Consider the following 20,176-nt stretch of genomic DNA (forward strand, 5'->3'; position numbering starts at 1 on the left):
AAGCTCTCTCTTTTCCCGTTGCCATCCAAGTAAGACATGACTTGCTCCTCCTTGTCTTCTGCCATGATTGTAAGGCTTCCTCAGCCATGTGGAACTGTAAGTCCATCAAGCCTCTTTTTCTTCTCAGTCTCTGGTATGTCTTTATCAGCAGCGTGAAAACGAGCTAATACATATTGTGTCTTAGGGAACTACTTTTTGGATTGAATTTAACTGGCAACCTCTGAGCTTTCTGTACCTGGATATTGCTGACTTTATCCAGATTTAAGGAATTTTCAACCATGTTTTATATATGCTTTTGGGACTGGAACAGGATATGTACATTTTTCCAATGCATCACTCCACGGATTACTACTCAGTTACAGAGGGTAAAGGCATATTAAAAATGAAGAGATCTGGTGTCAGTTACCTCAAATATACATTGACAAAACTGCATAAAAATGACATTCCACATTCTTGTGATTGACCAGATGCAATAGGAAATACACATCATCTATGGTGTATATTTGCCAAGTAACTCACCTCTAATAGTATAGAAATTCTTGTTGTGGGTCATTTTACAACTAAGCTGACCTGGACACTTCAAAAACTTATAGTCATGAGAAACAGAAAATAAAACAAGTGTGTGGAAGAGATGTATAATTTAAAAGTAACTAAGGAGAACTGCTAACCTCATGAAATACGTGATCTTTGATTTTGTTCTAGAGGAAAAGTGAATCAAAACCAAGGGACATGCTGAGACAACTGGAGAAATCTGAATGTGAAGTATGTACTAGATGACAATGCTATATGAATGCTAATGTTTTGAGCGTAATAGTGACATTTGTGGTTATATAAGATAATGTCAATTTTTTAGGAGACTCATTTTATTATTAAGGATAAAATGCTTCAGAAATTGAGGGCAAAATATGTAGAGAGAGATAAAGCAAAAGTCACAAAATGTACAATCGGCACACAGATATACATTTTAATATTCTGTTTGTTTCATTATTCTCTCACCTTTTCCATAGATGCTCAGTTTTAAAAAATTGAAGAAAAATATTAACAGACCAAAATAAAATGTTGGTGTTATTTCAGAGTAATAATGTTGTTGGGTATTTCTTATATTCATTTTTAATATCTTTGAAATACTATGTCATTACCATAAAATAAATATATCAAATAAGGTATCTTTTAGTCTAGGGTATACATTTTTTAATAGGAGACAGGCTACGATTTTTAAGAAAGTCCCAAAAGAAAACAAGAGAATTTGCAGTCTGAGGACAAAGCAGCTTGGTATCTCTGAGACCAGTGCAAAACTTAGCTAGTAATGCATGTCAAGAAGCCTTTTAGCAAATATACAGGACTGTTTTCTCTGTGTCAAGAGATTCTGAGTATTCTACAGTTTGGCTGAAAACTTAAGAACTTTCAAAGGTGACTGAATGTAAAGAGAAGAGTAGTGATTTTCCAAAGTTAGAGCTGGACAGTATGTATTTGTGCAACAAAGAGGGAGGCTGTCTCAGTTTGTCCTCTGCTGCTATAGCAGAATACCTGAGGCTGGGAAAATGTATAAAGAAATTTATAAGGAAAAGGGCTTTATTTGGCTTGCAATTCTGGAGGCTAGAAAGACCAGTAGGGCATCAACATCTGCTGGACTTCTTTTGAGGGCTTTGTGCTGTGTCACAACATGGAAGAGAAGTGGAAGAATCAGCAGGCCTGTGCAAGGAGAGCCAGGATGAGCAAGACCCTCACTTTATAACAGCCTGCTTTTATGGTAACTAATCCAGATCCTGGAGAGAGAGAACTGACTCGTGGCATTAATCTTTGACGAGAGATCTACCCCCATGACCCAAACAACTCCTATAAGTTTCAACTCCCATAAGGCTCACACTACCCCAGAGAAATGTGAGCAATGTGCCTGTAGCAACACCGCTACATTGGGGAATAAGCTTCAACATGAGTTTTGGTAGGAACAAACCATATCTAAACTATAGGACAGGCTCTAGCAAGACAGTAAGAATAGATAGAACAGGGAAAAAATTTTCCCTGGTTTCTCACAAACACTGTCCTATGTTAGCCCTGATTCTATTGAAGATAGTATAGAAGTCCCACCAGTATCTCTAAGCCATGGACCGAGGACCTGAGTCCAGTGACACTGGCCATCAGAAGGCACTGGGGTTTGATGATGCTCAAATGTTTTTGAAACAGGGCTCAGTGCTGCCTGAGATGTTAAGTTTAAGGGAAAAATGTGTAACCTAGTATCCAGTATCTTGTTTGCAAAAGTTGTGAGTAGTCAGTGAAATGTGAAATATTAAAAAAAAAAAACCCTTTATCTTTCATTGGTGCTGGCATGTTCTGCTCAGCAGTAAAATCTGAACTGTAGCAAATCTTTGAGTGGAGACTGTTCTGGGCTTGCTTGGGAGGTAGATGGAAGGAACCAGGAGCCAGCCTAAATGCTCAGAGACCCATGCAAAGGGAAAATGACTGCCTCCTCACGAGAATTCAGAGAAATGTGAGCAATGCACCTGTACCTCACACCTTACCTATTCTAGTCGTGCCCTGCACAATGTATATGATGATGTAAGGGAAATATAGGAGAGTGGACAATTCTAGTTTATGCCAGATAGGCTATTCCAAATTGTGGGTAGGAACTACAGATATTCTTAACAAAAACCAGATTTCCCAGGGCTCTTTTTCTTCCTTGAGCAGCACAATGACCGGTTCCTGCCTTGACAAGAATTCTGTCATGGATTTCTCAGTTGCGCTGCCCAGGAAGCAGATGGGGCCTGGGAACAATGAGGAATGTCCTCCCTGGACTTGGCATGCCTGACTTGCAAGCACACCACATGCAGGTCCTGTGACCGACAGGTTTGATAGATGGATAAGTCCTGTTTCCAGCTACCAGCCTCCATCCCCCGAATGCTGTTGTCACCCAGAACTATAACCCTGGTCACAGAGATGGAGCAGGTAGTGGCCCCTTAATGTGAAGAAATTTTCCATCGTGCAATTATTACCTGGTACCTACATGAGTTGGACTCAAACCAGCAGCTTTTTACCTCAGTAGTGAAGGATTTATGACAGAAACTGATGGCTCTGGTAATTCTATACCCACAGGTATTCACCTGATAACCTTGACATGTGTCCCCTAGGTTTTGTGGGTTTGGCGGAATATCTCTGAGTGCACCTCACTGAACACATATATCCTCATTCCCACCTCTCTGGACATGCATCTCCTTGAGTTATTGTCTTATGCCAACTCTGAGGAGCGCCATCCCCTAACTCCTTTTATTTCTTATTACTCAGGCAAGGAATAAAAGTGTGTTTGTGCTCTCTTGGTGGGTGCAGTGCACCAGCATGGCACATGTATACATATGTAACTTACCTGCACATTGCGCACATGTACCATAGAGCCTAAAGTATAATAATAATAATAATAATAATAATAATAAAAAGAAAAAAAAAAGTGTGTTTGTGACTAATGTTGCTCCATTAGAAACAAAAAATAGATAACGACCACTACTGTTCAACTGTAATTTACACTAGAGGTGTAGCTATAAGGTTATTTTTAGATTTCAGCAAGTCTGTTTGATTTTGCCTTGCTTACAATATATACTGATATTTTCAGGGATAAGAGAATTCCCCACCCATCTTCGATAAAAATGAGAACTTACTTTCATTGCATTGGTGACCCAAAACTACAGGCAGAACCATGATGAAGGCTTGGTACACAATGTGTCATGAATGATAACAGCAAAGAGGAAACTGTTCATTGGCCTTCACTAAAAATGAACCCTTCCAACTCTGTGCTCGGGGTATTGTTTTATCCCTTTAGCTTACAGCGTGTCAGCTAATTCAACAAGCTTCTAGGATAAACTTGTGTCAATTACCCCAGCTTCTAAGCGCATAGGACCAGGAAGATAGAGAACCTAGTAAAAGAGAAATGCCCAGAGAGAAGGATAATTGCTGATAAGACAAAGAGGTCACTAACTGATGTCTCTGTTTCCAGTTGCCTTCAACTCGAAACATCCAGCAGAGGATGGGCCTAGAGATGGAGTAGGAGATCCAATCCCCAAGCCCTAGAGATGTGGGTGAGGACACTTGGCTGAACTTACACAATCTGTGAATATGGTAAAGCAACTTCGTGCTCTCTTTTAGCTTATAATAATTGGTTTCTAACAATGTAGGCATTTGTGGAGGCAATGATGTCACTGTGGGAACTGCCATGAGAGGACAGGGACGTCCCTCCTCCTCTGCTGTTGCTCACAGTGACCCTGATTGGGCAAAGATCCCATACCTCCCTGACCCTGCCATGGGCACCATGCTCCTCTGCTGGGCGGCCCTCTGTCTCCTGGGAGCAGATGAGTCCTAGGAACACCATGATCACATTAGATCTCTCAGTGATTATTTCAATCATTTCCTTCTATTTTCAAATTCTGTCTTTTTCCTTCTCAGAACTCACAGAAGCTGGAGTTGCCCAGTCTCCCAGATATAAGATTATAGAGAAAAGGCAGAGTGTGGCTTTTTGGTGCAATCCTATATCTGGCCATGCTACGCTTTACTGGTACCAGCAGATCCTGGGACAGGGCCCAAAGCTTCTGATTCAATTTCAGAATGACGGTGTAGTGGATGATTCACAGTTGCCTAAGGATCGATTTTCTGCAGAGAGGCTCAAAGGAGTAGACTCCACTCTCAAGATCCAGCCTGCAAATCTTGGGGACTCGGCCGTGTATCTCTGTGCCAGCAGCTTAGCCACAGCGTTGCAGAGACACTTCCCTCCTGTGCACAAAACTGCAGGACTGTCTCCTCTACTCAGCTGACAGAAGCCTTTCCTTATTCCTCATCCTCCCAAGGAAGAAGTGAGTTTTCAGATATAGCTATGACTCATATAGTGGGAGGAAATAAACTTTTTCTTTTCTTTTCTTTTTTTCTTTTTGTTTTTGAGATGGAGTCTCGCTCCATTGCCCAGGCTGGAGTGCAGTGGTGTGATCTGGGCTCACTGCAGCCTCTGCCTCCTGGGTTCAAGTGATTGTCCTGCCTCAGCCTCCCCAGTAGCTGGGATGACAGGCATGTGCCACCACGCCCAGCTAATTTTTGTATTTTCAGTAGAGACGGGATTTTGATATGTTGGCCAGGCTGATTTCAAACTCCTGACCTCAAGTGATTCGCCCTTCTCGGCATCTCGAAGTGCTGGAATTACAAGCATGAGCCACTGTGCCTGGCTGGAAATAAGCTATTTCTTAAAACATGAAGGCTGCAGTTGTTATTTGAAAATATGTCTAAGGAATTTGAAATACCTCTCAGTGAGAATTCAAGAAACCAAAACTGAAAGTGACTTATCACAGACTTAGTCTTCTGGGATACGAATAGTTGTTCTTCTATTAAAAACATGCATACAATATTTTATATCAATTAAAAAATACATAAATTTGAAAAATAAAAACATGCAGTCAATAAACATGTGTGATAAACTTTAATAATACAGATAATGATTGTATGTGAGTAACAATCAGCAGGCTGTCTCTCTGCAGTTGTCAGCATATGAATAATTTGAATCTTATGCTTGGTGACACCCTGGCTCTGGAGCCTCCTCTAGACCTCTCATTGGATGTATTATGCAACAAAATCTCAACAGGTACTATCTGTTTGGAAATCTTTTCCCCCTGTTTTTGTGGAAATATGTTAATAAGAGTAATGTTAAAGATGATGATGTTGATAATTTCAACTATTTCATTCAGCACCCTTTAAATTTCAAAGAAATGCACACAAATGGATATCCTGGCAACGAGTCCAAAATCTTAGCTCAAAATGAATTCTGCTACTCCAGAGCTCTCTAACTCTTCCATGTAACAAACATATCCCAACATTATATAGGGCTTGGCCAGCTAGTTCAGAGACTGATGAGGACACTTCCACTTGTCTGTCCCCATATATTAAAATAGCTCCTTAGTTGATATGGTTTGACTGTGTCCCCACCCAAATCTCAACCTGAATTGTATCTCCCAGAATTCCCACGTGTTGTGGGAGGGACCCAGGGGGATATAATTAAACCATGGGGGCCAGTCTTTCCCATGCTATTCTCATGATAGTGAACAAGTCTCACGAGATCTCATGGGTTTATCAGGGGCTTCCACATTTACTTCTTCCTCATTTTCTCTTGCTGCCACCATGTAAGATGTGCCTTTTGCTTCCTGCCATGATTCTGAGGCCTCCCCAGCCATGTGGAACCGTAAGTCCAACTAAATGTCTTTTTCTTCCCTGTCTTGGGCATGTCTTTATCAGCAGCATGAAAACAGACTAATACATCAGTGCATTAGATATTCCTGAAAGAACTTCAGAAGCAATGAACTGCCCCTGGTCCAGCTGCCTCCTCTGATAATGCACTGTGTGTGTCCAACTCTAGTCTCTACCCTATCTTCTGCCCAGACTGTCTTGTACTAGCAATCATTCTGAAGTATTGGTTAGAATGTTTGGAAATGCAGCTTCCTGGGAGTCTTCTGAAGGACTGTCACTGTCCCTCAGCCCCTCCCGACTTCCCTTTCCATCCACCTGACTGTAGGTCCTAACTGATGGCCATGAACTCACTACACATCTCCCTTCCTTTCCTGCAATTTACTCAGCTAACAACACCTCAGTCAGGTGGTGGGTGACCATGGCCATCCTCCACTTCCTTGCCAGAATTTTCATTTGATTCTTTTTCTAATCTATAAGGTCACCTTTTATGGTCAGTCATTCCCTCATAATCTTTTTTGAGCGTATCTTTTATTTCATTGAGCATAGGACACTCAGTTATTTCAGTCTGTCTGCTTATTTTCACCTCTGTGGTCTTTGTGGACATTTTTGCATGTGTGCTGCTTCGCAGTCATTTGTTTGTATTTTTCCTTATAAACCTGATTATTTTTGACATCATGCCAGACACTATGGTTGTAGAAATAATTTATGGTCTAGGATGGACATATCTTTCTCCAGAGATAATTTTATTGTGCTTTGTAAAGTGCATGGACGCATAAACAATCCAGGGCTTCCTGAAACAGAATTAAAGACTTGAGGTGTCCTGGAGCACCTGGAGGACAGGCTTCCTTCTAGTTCATTGATTCTATTCAAGTCCCTCAATGGTCACATTAAGTAAGTCCTGGTCTTTGCCTTTACCCCTCTGGACTGTGAGTCAGCTTCCTGAGTTCTGGGCTGGGATCAGCAAATGCCCATAAGGGCAGTGACTGCTGTGCTCACTCCCGAGGCTCCTGCCTTCTCCAAGATTCTGGCCCCATTATTCCTCATTGTATCTTTAGGATATGAATTGGTTGCAATGAGTTAGTGTGGTTATTTTACCCAAGTACATAAATAATAACAAAAACATTAATCTGAGTTCCCTCTTCTGTAATTATACAGATGAAGGTCAAAACATTTTATTTGAGGTTTTAATTTTGTTTGAATTTTAATGTCAGATTCTTAGTCTGTGATTTGTTTGATATTTGACTTAAATAGCGTAGAGATGTTATACAGAAACTTTAATTTTAAGGAAAGAACTTTTTAAAAACTTGAAGTGGATTTATAATCAAATTGGGACCCTCACTTGGTTTTGAGATTTTATCATTTGAGTATTTTTATGTTATTTATTACATAATCTTTGATGCTTCATTGGGTCATGCGACAAGATGAGAATAGAGAGTGAATATTTAGACTTGATCAGAGAGCACAAAGTGAACATGGAATTAATTTCTGTTGATGAAGAGTCAAACTATGTAAAATATTTGAAGACATTTATTCTGAGCCAAATATGAGTGACCATGGCCTGTGAAACAGCCTTCAGGAGGTACTGAGATCAGTGCCCAAGGTGGTCCGAGTGCAGCTTGGTTTTCTACATTTTAGGGAGACATGAGACTTGAGACTTCGATCAAACACAATTAAGAGATACATTGGTTTTGGCCAGAAAGGCAGACTCCTGGAGGTGGGAGTGGGGAGAGGTTCTAGCTTAAAGGTAGATTTAAAATTTTTCTGGTTGACAATTTGTTGTCTCTCAGGTTAAATTTTAAGAGAGCCCTGGCTGGGTAGGAAGTCCATTCAGATGATTGGGGGCCTTAGAATTTTATTTGTGGTTTACACTTCATTTCTGCATGGTTGTGCCCATTTGCGCCATGTTTTCTGAGTACACCTGAGGGCCAGGGGTCAGAACTAGAGGGAGTCACAGATGTGTGACTATCATCTTTTCCTGCTTAAGCCCAGGCTTTTGGGAAAACACTTTGTTCCAATTTTCCATTTGGGGGAACTTGCCTAAAGCAATGCTCCAGTTTTATTCTTTCTATCGCTTGCCAAATCTTCCCTATAGGAAGCGAAATAAGTTATTTTATTTAGTCTCCTCTTCATCTGAGGTTTGTCTCTCTTCATCATCTCCCTTTCATCCTGGCTACTGGGAATAAAGGCAGATTCTTTTGGTGCTTTTTTTAAACGCACTAAGATCAGTGGGAAACTTTCTTTTCCTTATAGGGATGGCCTGTAATTTGGAGGGGAGAGAAAATGGATTAAATTTTGATTCAAGACAGTGTTGGCTGGTCTTTTTGCTCTCCCATCTGAGCCGGGTTGTTTACGGATATTAAAACTGATATTATGTCTCCATCTGTCAGACTGTAATGTCCATCTCTCAGGTGGTTCCATCTTAGGTCATAACATTGTTTTGTGACCCTCCAACACCCACAAATTATGATGCCTCGTTTCCCCACGGCTCAATAAAGGGAAGCGCAAGTCCTGTCTTGACAAAGAGCACATTTGTGCTGTTCCTGCCTACTGGCCACTAGGAGGCACTGTGGCTTCATTGTCATCCAGAGTCTATGGGGGAGGGGCTGGGATTGCTCCCTGGAGGATCCTTAATGAAAACCCTGGAGTTGGACCTAGATTCAGGGAGCTGGGTTGGAGGTGTCTGCAATGAAGGCTGAGAATAAAGGGATTAGAGACCAACGCTTTTGCCTTTATTGATGCGGAGATGGGTTTTGCTCTAAATTGAGATTTGAATGGGGCTCTGAGTGGCAGATGGGCTTGCAAGTGGATATACCTCTGAGCTCACTGAAGATGTGGAGGCACAAGGAGCTGGGGTGGTGCAGTGCCCGTGTTCTGGGCTGGGGAAAGCAGAGAAGCAGTTTTTGTGTCACAGGAGCCTGGTAGAGCCTGGCCCCAAGCCAGCCAAGGCTAGCCCTACCTGTTCTGTCAAATGTAGAGGGAAGAGCAGGTAGAAATGGAGGCGCTACCCTGGACCATGTCAGAGGGAGCCTGTCCTCAGGGAGCTTCAATCACAATGATGCTACCAGCAGCATAAAAACGCTTATTAGCAAGGCTTAGGGTGGAGTAGGACAGAATTTTCTCCCCCAAGAACTTTTGCTCTGGGCAGGAAAATGCCGCAATCTAGTTCTAACTCTATTACTCCAGATGTCTCTGTGTCCCTGGAAGAAGGTGGGGTCTGGGCATATAAAAGTTTTGTTTGTTGGTTTGATTTGCCTGGGTTGATTTCGTTTTTCCATGTGATTGTGCATCTGACTCTACCAGTATTTTGTACCCGGCTTCTGCCTCCCTCTCTCATGAGTCCTATGGCTACTATAAGGTATTCAATTTCTATTGCTGCTCTAACGAATCACCACTAACTGGGTGGCTTACAACCACACAAGTATTACCTTACAGTTCTGGAGGTCAGAAGTCTAAAATGGATGTTACTGGGCTAAAATCCAAGTGTTGGCAGGGCTGCATTCCTTCCTGAGGCTCTAGGGAAGAACTGTTTTTCTCTCCTTTTCAGCTTCTAGAGGCCACCAGCGCTCCTTGGCTCATGGCCCCATTCAGTCTTCAAAGCCAACAAGGAATGGCTGAGACTTTGCTCACTCTGCATCACTCTGATGCTCACTTTTCATCCTCCCTCTTCCACATTTTAGGACCACTGTGATTACATTGGGCCCCTATATTAAGGTCAGCTGATTGGCAACCTCACTTCACTTGGAACTTTAATTCCCCTTTATCAGGTAATTTAACACATTCATAGGTTCCAGGGATTAGGCCTGGGCATGGTTGAAGGGCCATCGTTCTGCCTTCCAAACCTAGGCACCTGGTAACAGGGAGGAAAACATGCTGGTCCCCTTGAAAACTGATTGATGACTACCATTTTACATTCTGGATCTAACACACACAACAAAGGGATGGAGCCCATAAGGAAACAGGCACCTCAGGTCACACAAGCTCATCTGTAAACTATTTGCTCCTTAGGATGGGCAAGTCCCCTGTATGCCTCTGTGCCAACAGCGAAAATGTGGCCTTAAACTGTTCCTTCTTCTTTGTTAGCAAATAAGCTAGTTGGCCAATTCATAGAGCAGAGGTTCTCTCAGTTCTCTACACTCTACACCCCGAGAGGAAGTCAGTTAGTGAGATGTAAGATTCTTTTATAGGCAAAAGGCCAGGTGTAAAGATTAAGAAATGCTGAGCTTTGCTAGAGGTAAGAATAAGATGTAAATCAACTCTGGAGCATTTAATTTCCAAATCTTTGTGAAAAAGACAATCTTGTTTCTGATTTATTGTGTGGATAGAGAATGTGAGAGATTCTGTGCTCTGGGCTTTGCAAACTCAATAGAGTTCAAGGATCAATAAACTCGGAGAGACCCTTCACTGCAAAGAAGCTTTCAGGACACTGATTCAGCTCCTGTATCTTTAACAACGCAGTTGACATGCTTGCTCTTCCTGGGTACTCAGATGCTAACTTCTAACTCATTTAAAGGCATTTGAAGAACTAAGAGCACAGAGCCACCAGTGAGAGATATAGGAGAGTTTGCAGAGAAGCTGGCTTGCAATAAGGCAATGAGTTCATCTTTAAATACTTGGAGTTTGAGGTGTAGATGGATATAGTTGGCAGGCTCCTAGGTAAGGCATGTGATGGAGAAGGTGCTATGAACTGATAATATCAAAGCAAATCTACAGGGATCCTCTGCAAGTGTGCATCTGGATCTCAGATCAATTATAATTGACTTCAGTCCTGCCTGATTCATCTCCCAAAAATGTAGCCTGCCTGATTCATCTCCCAAAAATGTAGCCTCCGCTTAAAGGAGCTTTCAAGTTGGGGGTGGTGGCCCATTCAGTGATGTCACTAACAGATGCATCTTGTGGGGGTAAAATGTCCCAAAGTATCTTTTTTTGCTCATATTCATAAGGGCCCTGGTCTGGAATGTGCCACATCTGCTCTCACTCTGCCATGGACTCCTGGACCCTCTGTGTGTCCCTTTGTATCCTGGTAGCGAGTGAGTCCTCACATATTTATCATCCTCATGCTGGGCCTCTGTATAGATGACTTCCTGTATTTTCCTTATTCTGTTTCCTAATTTTGCCTTCTTTTTATAGCATGCACAGATGCTGGCATTATCCGGTCACCCAAGCATGAGGTGACAGAAATGGGACAAACAGTGACTCTGAGATGTGAGCCAATTTTCGGCCACAAACTCCTTTTCTGGTACAGACAGACCTGCGTGCAGGGACTGGAATTGCTGAGTTACTTCCGGAGCCGATCTATTATAGATGATGCAGGTATGCCCACAGATCGATTCTCAGCTGAGAGGTCTGATGGATCATTCTCTACTCCGAAGATCCAGCCTGCAGAGCAGGGGGACTCGGCCGTGTATGTATGTGCAAGCCGCTTAGCCACAGCACTGCAGAATCTCCCCCTCCCTGTGCAGAAACTCTGGTGCTTCCTCTTTTCCCCACAGCTCCCAGCAGTCCTGAGCAAAGTCTTTCCTGCCTCACCCTCCCCACAAGAATAATTAAGTGGGTTTGGAGCGTGGCAAAGACAGAAGATGATACAATATCAACATACAAAATCTTGTGTAGGAGATAATGTCGAAAACATGTTTTGTAAATTTCTCACAAATTGCATATGGGGTCAGAACTCACACACAGGTAGGATAAACCTTAATTACCCACACCGTAGGTTTCCCTGCCTTCCTATATTTGCCACCCCCATCCAAACCGTGGGAGCTCCTGAGAATGGCTATGTCTTGTGAACTACTCTGCCCACTTCATTCCCTTCTCACTCTAAGCCATGAACAGAAATTTCCCCTACAAGGGCTCTTCATTGTAAATGAAAGTTCTTTTCTATGATTGTGGACATTCCTTTATGATGCTAATTTCAATTTACCATTTATATACGGATTTTTACATTACACTTAAAGAGATCTTCAGTGTGGATAATACAGGCAGTTTAATACATTAGAAGTAAGCTACCCCTCTTGGCCTACAGGGATCCATTTGTTTCTATCTTGCATAAAGCAAGCCAGGTGCTAGCTAAAGGTCTGTGTGCACTCACAGGACACTGATGAGATCTCCTCCACTGCCTGTTCTGGAACTATCAATATGAATATACACAGGGTGTCTAAAAGCACACAGGGACAGGTGTGGTGGCTCATGCCTGTAATCTCAGCACTGTGGGAGGCTGAGGCAGGAGGATTGCTTGAGGTGAGGAGTTCAAGACTAGGCTGGGAAACAGTGAGATTTTGTCTCTAAAATACATATATATTTTAAAAATTAGCCTGGTATGGCAGTCTTAGCTACTCAGGAGGCTGAGTTGAGAGGATTGCTTGAGCCCTGAAGTTGGAGGCTGGAGTGAGCCACGATCATCGCAACAGAGTAAGACCCCGAATCACACACACAAAATAAATAAATAAAGTTAAAAAACATACACAGGCCTGGCCAGTCTTACTTTGCCCTCTTTCCTCCCTGATGCTGTGTCCTGAACAGCCAAATCTGTATTTTTTTTTCCTCTGGTTTATGCCACACATTTCTACACAGCACTTGCAATTTATTATGAAGAGTTATAATGTCTTTCTTCTATAGTAGTATTTACACACTGATGATTTCTCAACCCCTATCAGTGTATCATCGGCAGTTGTTGCAAAATGTGCCTGTATTTTGCGTGCCCAAGACAATTTGGGTTTACCCGAGTTCTTCCATAGAGGCCCTGGTTTCACTTGTCACTGTCCTATTTTTGTTATTCAAAGGCCGAGACTTTCAAGATCAGAATGATGCAGAATGAAATTGGGGGTATCCTTTAATGTACATCGTGAGACCTACTCTGTGTTTATATATTGTTTTGGTGTCTTCCTTGATCTTTGGGCTTCTCTCTGCTGCCTCCAGATCATTTTCCTTCCTCCTTTGAAGCCCAGCTCCTTTACACACATGACATTAGAACAGGACCCTTCTTTGCTGCACTTGCTTCTTTCCCTTCAGAATTCTTTTCTCATTAAGTCCTTCTGTCTGCTACTAATCTTGTCATCATTCCTAATGACTACTCATCACACAGACCATTTTTCATTGGTTTTGCTTCTCACTTTCTTGACTTCCTCACTTTTGAGGGGTTTTTTAACCTACAGTGTTTTTAAGAGTTGCTTCCATGATTATAGTAAATATCTATTGAATAAATGCGTATCTTTCTCAGCTTTGAGCTTCCAGTGGGTTGGGACTTTGTTGGACATTTTATCCGTTAATCCTAACATTGTATATCTGACAAGGAAGGTATTAAAAATCACATGTTTTGAATCAATAAATAGATTTAAAGAGACAAATGCAAAACAAAATTGTTCATAGCTGCTGTTCTGGGCTGGACTACAGATAGACCATGTAAGAAATAATAAAATCATCTGGTAATTTCAATTTATCTTTAGAATCTTTGGACAGAACAGCTCCAGGGGAGTCAAGGGATCATAGATGGAAAGAGAGACAAAAAGGTTAGGAGGCGAGAACTGGCTAGGGTAGCAGTCCCTAACCTACGGTTTTCAAAGATAATATCGAGGTCCTTAATTTCTTTTTAATATTTTTTGAAAATGAAAGGAAATTATGCACATGACCCAAGCTATACATAATAAGGAAATTGACTCATGTCTTTGCTGAGATGGAATTATATTAAAGTTCTGTGAAATTAACTTATGGGCTCATCTCATGCTGATTAAAAACCCTGACTGACAGCGCTGTGTGTTACAAAAATGACAAAATAAATGATTACTTTAAAAACATTATTTTCAAAAATTAGCATTTGCCAAGAATTGGGGTAAAAAATGACATACGGCCAGATGGTACAAGGAATGGAGACGTTTAAGGCTTCCAGAGCCTCTGACCCAGCTCACCCCACTTTCCCAGGGCCCATGTCTTCTAAAGTTCATCTGGGCAGGGAAAGGGAAGTGTAGCTGTGCAGGAAATACGGCTGGTTAGGAAATCACAGGCTCTAGACCCTTTACAGGCTTTTACATCCTGTGTATTTGGGCTGTTTCCACAGCCTGGAACAAACTGTATTGTCCCCAAACAGGGCCAGACACTCCTCATCTATCAAGGACTGACTCACACCTACCTTCCTCTTTGCTTCTTACCCTGACATTCCCTGGCACTGTAGTGTATCATTCTGTTTCCTTTACATTCAGAGGAAAATTCAGGTATATAATTGATACTATTTGATGTTTGTGAAACGAATAAATTAATGTCCATTTATACAGAGCTCTGAAATACTATCTATTACTGTTTTCCCTTCAAAAGGGGCTCTTTTTACCTGAAATATAGCGGAGAGTCATTATGGCTAGTCTCAATTATCCATACAATTTCTGCAATATGCCAAGCAAATGTGTTTTCCCAGTCAGGATTAATGACCAGTACTACCCAGTACCCTTACTATATCTAAAGCTGAAATTCACAAATGTCCTTTTGGAACAAAGAAATTTATGTTATATTTATCCAGTCCCATGATCCACTAAAAGAAATTCCTCACAACAACCACACTTTTCCAAAACCACATCTTTATGAGTCTGGAAACATTATCAGGGGTGCATTTCAGAAATTAACCTAAAACACTGAGAGAAAAATTTTCTGTGCTCAGTAGTAGAATCTTATCATCCTTGCAATAAGAAGATACCGTGTGTGTATGTGCGTGAGTGTGTGGTGAGAGTGTATGTGTGTGTATGTGCATCTGCGTGCGTGAATGTGTGTGTGTATTTTCTCATGCAGATTCATCCACATGAAAACGTTTATCTTTGGATTGCGTTACTAAGAGGCACTGGGTCACCACTGGGAGCTCATAGGCACTTCTGGCTAGTGATGGGAAGTGTCAGACCACTCAATCTGCCTAAGTTATAGCCAATAGGGTTGTTTATTTCAAGACTTTTTATAAATTCAGAATTAAATATGTAAAAACTAGAAGCGCCTTTTATTAAATGCACTATTTAAAATTTGGTAATAATGACTCTAAATACAAAATGTGAAGACACATGGGTCTTATAAATCAAAAGGAGATATTAAATATTTTTCCAAGATCATTCTGCTGGATATCGTCACACTGTTTAATTGTATGCCCTGTCTTATTCAGGCTTCTCTCTTCTACCTTGTCATACGAATTACAATGACATAACAACGATGAATTTTGCAATCAAAATGTTGGTTAATGCACTCTTTTGTCTCCACTGGCTAAGGGAGGATTTGAAGATTAACCCTAAATTGGCTTATCTGGGAAAGCTTAGAGAGGGTGTATGTGAGAGGGTGGGGGTTGCAGGAGCAGGATGCAGGGGTCTCTGTTACTGATTTGGACAACCTAGAGCTCATCAGATCAGAAGGTATGAATCTGTGGAACTATGGATCTATAGCCACTTGGAGGCGCTGTGTCTCTGCAATGCTGCAGGGAACCCTGGGGAGGGGAGGGCAGGTGACCCAGAAGAGGAAGGCTGAAGAGAATGCCTGGCTGCCTGCTAGCATCAGGTGGGGGCCATTTGAGTTCAGAGTGAGTTCTGAGTTTAACACAGACTCCTCACTGTCCAGAGAAGGGAAGGGGTGCGAAAGGCCTCAGTTTGTAACAACAAGAGAGTATCTCTGTGTCTGTCTGGCCAGTGGATAGTGAAGGGGCTGGGACATCCAGGGCTTGGGAATCAGTGTCAGGGCAGGGACAGCGGTGGGCGGAGTAAGGTGTGACATGGACATGTGGACACTGTGCTCCACCTGCTCCACCTTTAGTTTCGGGACCCTTCAGGGCAGGAATAATACACGGGGTAGCAGAGCCAGGGACCTGCCTAAGGGTACAGTGGGCAAAGGATGTCCCGCAGAGGAAGTAAATAGAAAGGCAAGTTTCCTATGGTAATGCCAAAACATTCCTGTCCCCACTCAGAAAAAGACCATGAATGGGATGTTGGCAGCCAGAGGGGCTCAGGATCTGGTGATCCGACAGGCCTTTCCCAGGTACCCTCTGCTGCTTCTTTATGTTTTGATTCTGACAGAAATCATGCAAAATAAGTGTTATTTAACTGTGTATACATTTGACTGAAACAGCTTTCCTGGGTCTCATATACCCTTAGATGGAAGAAACCAGACCTGGCATTGGATAGATCAGTAGTAGGGTGACTATAGTTAACATCAACCAATTGTGCATTTCAAAATAGCTAGAAGAGAATAATTCAAATGTTCCTAAGGTAAAGAAAAGACAAATATTTAAAGTGATGACTATCCCAATGACCATGATTTGATTATATTAATGTATCAATGATCACATCTACTTAAAAAATATGTACATCTAATATGTATCAATAAATAGTTAATTGAAAAGAAGATAACTAGCTGAAGTCTGTTCCTCCAGCACCTCTACCTGCTGTCCCCACTCTGCAGATTTGTCCTCTCACATGGCCTTGCCTTTCCAGGTCCCCATTGGCAGGAGGAGAAAGTCAGGCATTATATGTGATCGTTATACTCTCTTTGCTGAAAAGTCCAAGAAACATATAACTTCCAAGCTAAACATATTCATTCATCCTTCATCGTGATAAAAAAGAGAGGTGCAATTTTCTGCACCATAGCTGTCCTATGAATAAGGCCAGGTGATCTCTTTCATGAAGGGTATGTGAGGAGAGAGTTTTCTCAGTGCACAGCAAAGGGAATGGGATGTTTTTAAAGGAAAGTGTAGTTTTCCTTTACCCGATGTAATTTATTATGAGGGAAAAGACACAAATCATTATTATTCACTAGTTAATTTATTGATTTCATAAACATTTTAAGCCCCCTGTTTTGTACAAGGGATTGTGCCACATAAATTTAAAAATGAAATGAAAGATAAAATTTAGAAAAACAGATAAGACAATTTTTAAAAAAGTATGTTTCTTGCCTTTGACAGTATTAAGGCAATTAATATTGAAATGTATTTATTGAATTATTTTGAAATTTATTTATTAAATTATTTTGCTAATTCAAAGTACTTTAATGTTTCTGAATTATACAAATATCATTTTTTAAAATCTTTCTCTTTAGTTACCTACCTCCTTTTACCACCTTAAAAAAAAATTTAGTGAGAACATTTAACATGAGATCTATCCTCTTAACAGGCTTTTAAGAATATAGTAGAGTATCGTAGTCCACAGACACAAGGCTTTACAGTAGATCTCTAGAACTTCCTCATCCTGCTTAACTGGGAATTTTATACCTGTTGACAGCAACTCCCCCCATTTCCACCAATCCCTAGCCCTTGGAAACCAGTGTTTTAGTTTTTACTTCCATGAGTTTGACTATTTAGGTTGCCTCATATAAGTAGAAAAAGGCACAGTGGCTCACGCCTGTAATCCCAGCACTTTGCGAGGCCGAGGTGGGCGCATCACATGAGGTCAAGAGTTGGAGACCAGCCTGGCCAACATGGTGAAACCCCGCCTCTACTAAAAATACAAAAATTAGCCGGGCATGGTGGCAGGCACCTGTAATCCCAGCTACTCGGGAGGCTGAGGCAGGAGAATCATTTGAACCTGGGAGGTGGAGGTTGCAGTGAGCCGAGACTACGCCATTGCACTCCAGCCTGGGCAACAGGGAGAGACTCCATCTCAAAAAAAAAAAAAAGAGTCATGCAGTATTTGTCTTTCTGTGTCCGGCTTACTCACTTACCATAATGTCCTCCAGGTTTATCCACATTGTCACATATGGCTAGATTTTCTTCTTTTTTGATATTATTTCCTTGTGTGTATATAACACATTCAAGGTCTGTGGTAATAAATGGATAGTATTTGACTGTTTCTGTAAAACCATGCATCACATGAGTGGCAGGGTCATTTGCAGAAGTGCAGGCTCTGAGTACATCAGTGCACCTTTATGGTTCAATTATGCTGCATGGAGAAGACTCAGAAAAAAAATCATAATTCCATCCTTTATTGCCATTTTACTATACAGAAAATAGAAGTCCTTCCTTTGCAAAACTGCAATTAGTTAGAAATTCAACTGTTAGAAAAAGCCTTAAGACACAAATGCTATTCTCATTTTACAAAGAAGAGGGAATTGACCCACAGGTTAAATAACATGATCACATTAAATGGCTATTAGGATGCAGTACTGGGGGTCCAGCTCTGACCTGTCAGTCTCTAAGCCCTGTGTTTATAGCTCTGTGCTATAAGGCATTTTCATGAAGAGAGAGGCCTACCTTTCAAAATCAGAGTATGTGCTCTGTACATCCCTTTCAGACCTGCTGGCTCCAATAACATCATAGACAGAGATGAGTTTATCCTGGAGACAGCGTGGGGAAAGAACTCTGAAAAGACGCCATTGCACCCAGCCCTAACTCCCACTCTAACACCACCACATCACTAACTGAGACCAGCTCTTGACGGGTTACGTTTAGTTTGTTTTTTGTTTTGTTAATCTATAAAATGAGACTAATACAGTCCGTCTATAGGGCTGTATATAGAATTTAGTATCATAAAATATCTAGCCTATAATTGGAATCTAAATATCTTGATTCCCTTTGTTAATCTCAGACAGCCTCTTCCACCCTCGCCATGCACAATGGCAGATTCAGACACATTCTGGCTAGAAATCTTAAGCTGAGAACTTAGAAGTCACAGAAGTGGAAATATATATACCTGATGATTCCTTACATGAAATCAACCGAAGAATGTAGCATACAGATCTCCTCAGATATTTAAATATCAACTTTATTAATATATAGATTATATAAACATTACACATTTTAAATGAACAAATCAGTGATTTTGGAGCAACATATGTGTATAGATCCTTCTAATCCCCACCCCTATTAAGATGTCGAACATTTCCGTCACACAGAGAGTTTTTTCATTCCTCTCTGCAATGCCTCCCTCCATCCCTGACAACCAGTGATATTTACCACTAGAAAATTGTTTTGCTCAGGTATATTTTTAATGGAAATTTACAACCTCTAACTATTAAAATACTTCCTCTTTAGTACACAGGTAAATATTCAAGAGAGGGAGGTTCTCCCAAAGACATTTATGGCTATGCCCCTCAATGATAGAATGGATAAAGAAAATGTGACACATATATACCATGGAATACTATGCAGTCATAAAAAAGAATGAGATCATGTCCTTTGCAGGACATGGATGAAGCTGGAAGCCATTATCCTCAGCAAACTAACACAGGATCAGAAAACCAAACACCGCATGTTTTCACTTACTGAGAGTTGAATGAAAAGAACACATGGACACAGGGATGGGAACAACACACACCGGAGCCTGTTGGAGGGTGGAGGGTGAGAGGAGGGAGAGCATTAGGATGAATACCTAATGCATGCAGAGCTTAAAGCCTAGATGACAGGTTGATGGGTGCAGCAAACCACCGTGGCACATGTTTACCTATGTAACAAACCTGCACATTCTTCACATGTATCCCAAAACTTAAAGTAAAATTTAAAAAATAAAAAAAAAAAGATTTTTATGGCTTTAGAAGGGTTTCAAACACTTTCAGAACCCTGAGAGACGCCTGATCCATGTTAGGGATAATCCCGCCTGGAGATAGACAAGATGAAGAAATGACACCAAAAATCTTCCCACATGGAAGAGGCTATTTCCACATAATTTGTTCATTCATTTTCATTATTTTTTCTCATACACTCATTCACTTAAATTATTTTATATTGATATTCTGACAAAAATTAATCATCTCCAAGAACATTCTTTTGAGTTTCCATCAGACAATATTTAGCTGTGATTTAGCTCTGCTTCCTGAGCACATAGAGTGCACTGGGGCCAAGTGAACCATGTGCAATGGTGACTCCATTGAGAGATAACGTCACATTGAGAGAAGGGTTCTCTCTTCCTTGACCGCAAGTGTCCAACCCATCAAACGTGAGCCTTGAGCTAGAAAATTCCCCTTTCTGTTCTGGCGCTGCCTGGGCACCAGGCTCTTTTACTGTGTGTCCCTTTGTTTTCTGGACCAGAGAAAT

General features: G+C 41.3%; 1 gene segment (V, D, J or C); it reads left to right on the forward strand.

Moving 5' to 3' along the window:
* Positions 1–11,161: 11,161 nt before the first annotated feature.
* On the forward strand, positions 11,162–11,750 carry LOC129060732 (T cell receptor beta variable 12-3-like). The segment is given in 2 exon segments: positions 11,162–11,234; positions 11,335–11,750. Coding segments are annotated over 2 exon segments (489 nt in total).
* Positions 11,751–20,176: the final 8,426 nt, after the last annotated feature.

The sequence above is a fragment of the Pongo abelii genome, chromosome 6, assembly GCF_028885655.2.
Source record: "Pongo abelii isolate AG06213 chromosome 6, NHGRI_mPonAbe1-v2.0_pri, whole genome shotgun sequence".
NCBI lineage: Eukaryota > Metazoa > Chordata > Mammalia > Primates > Hominidae > Pongo > Pongo abelii.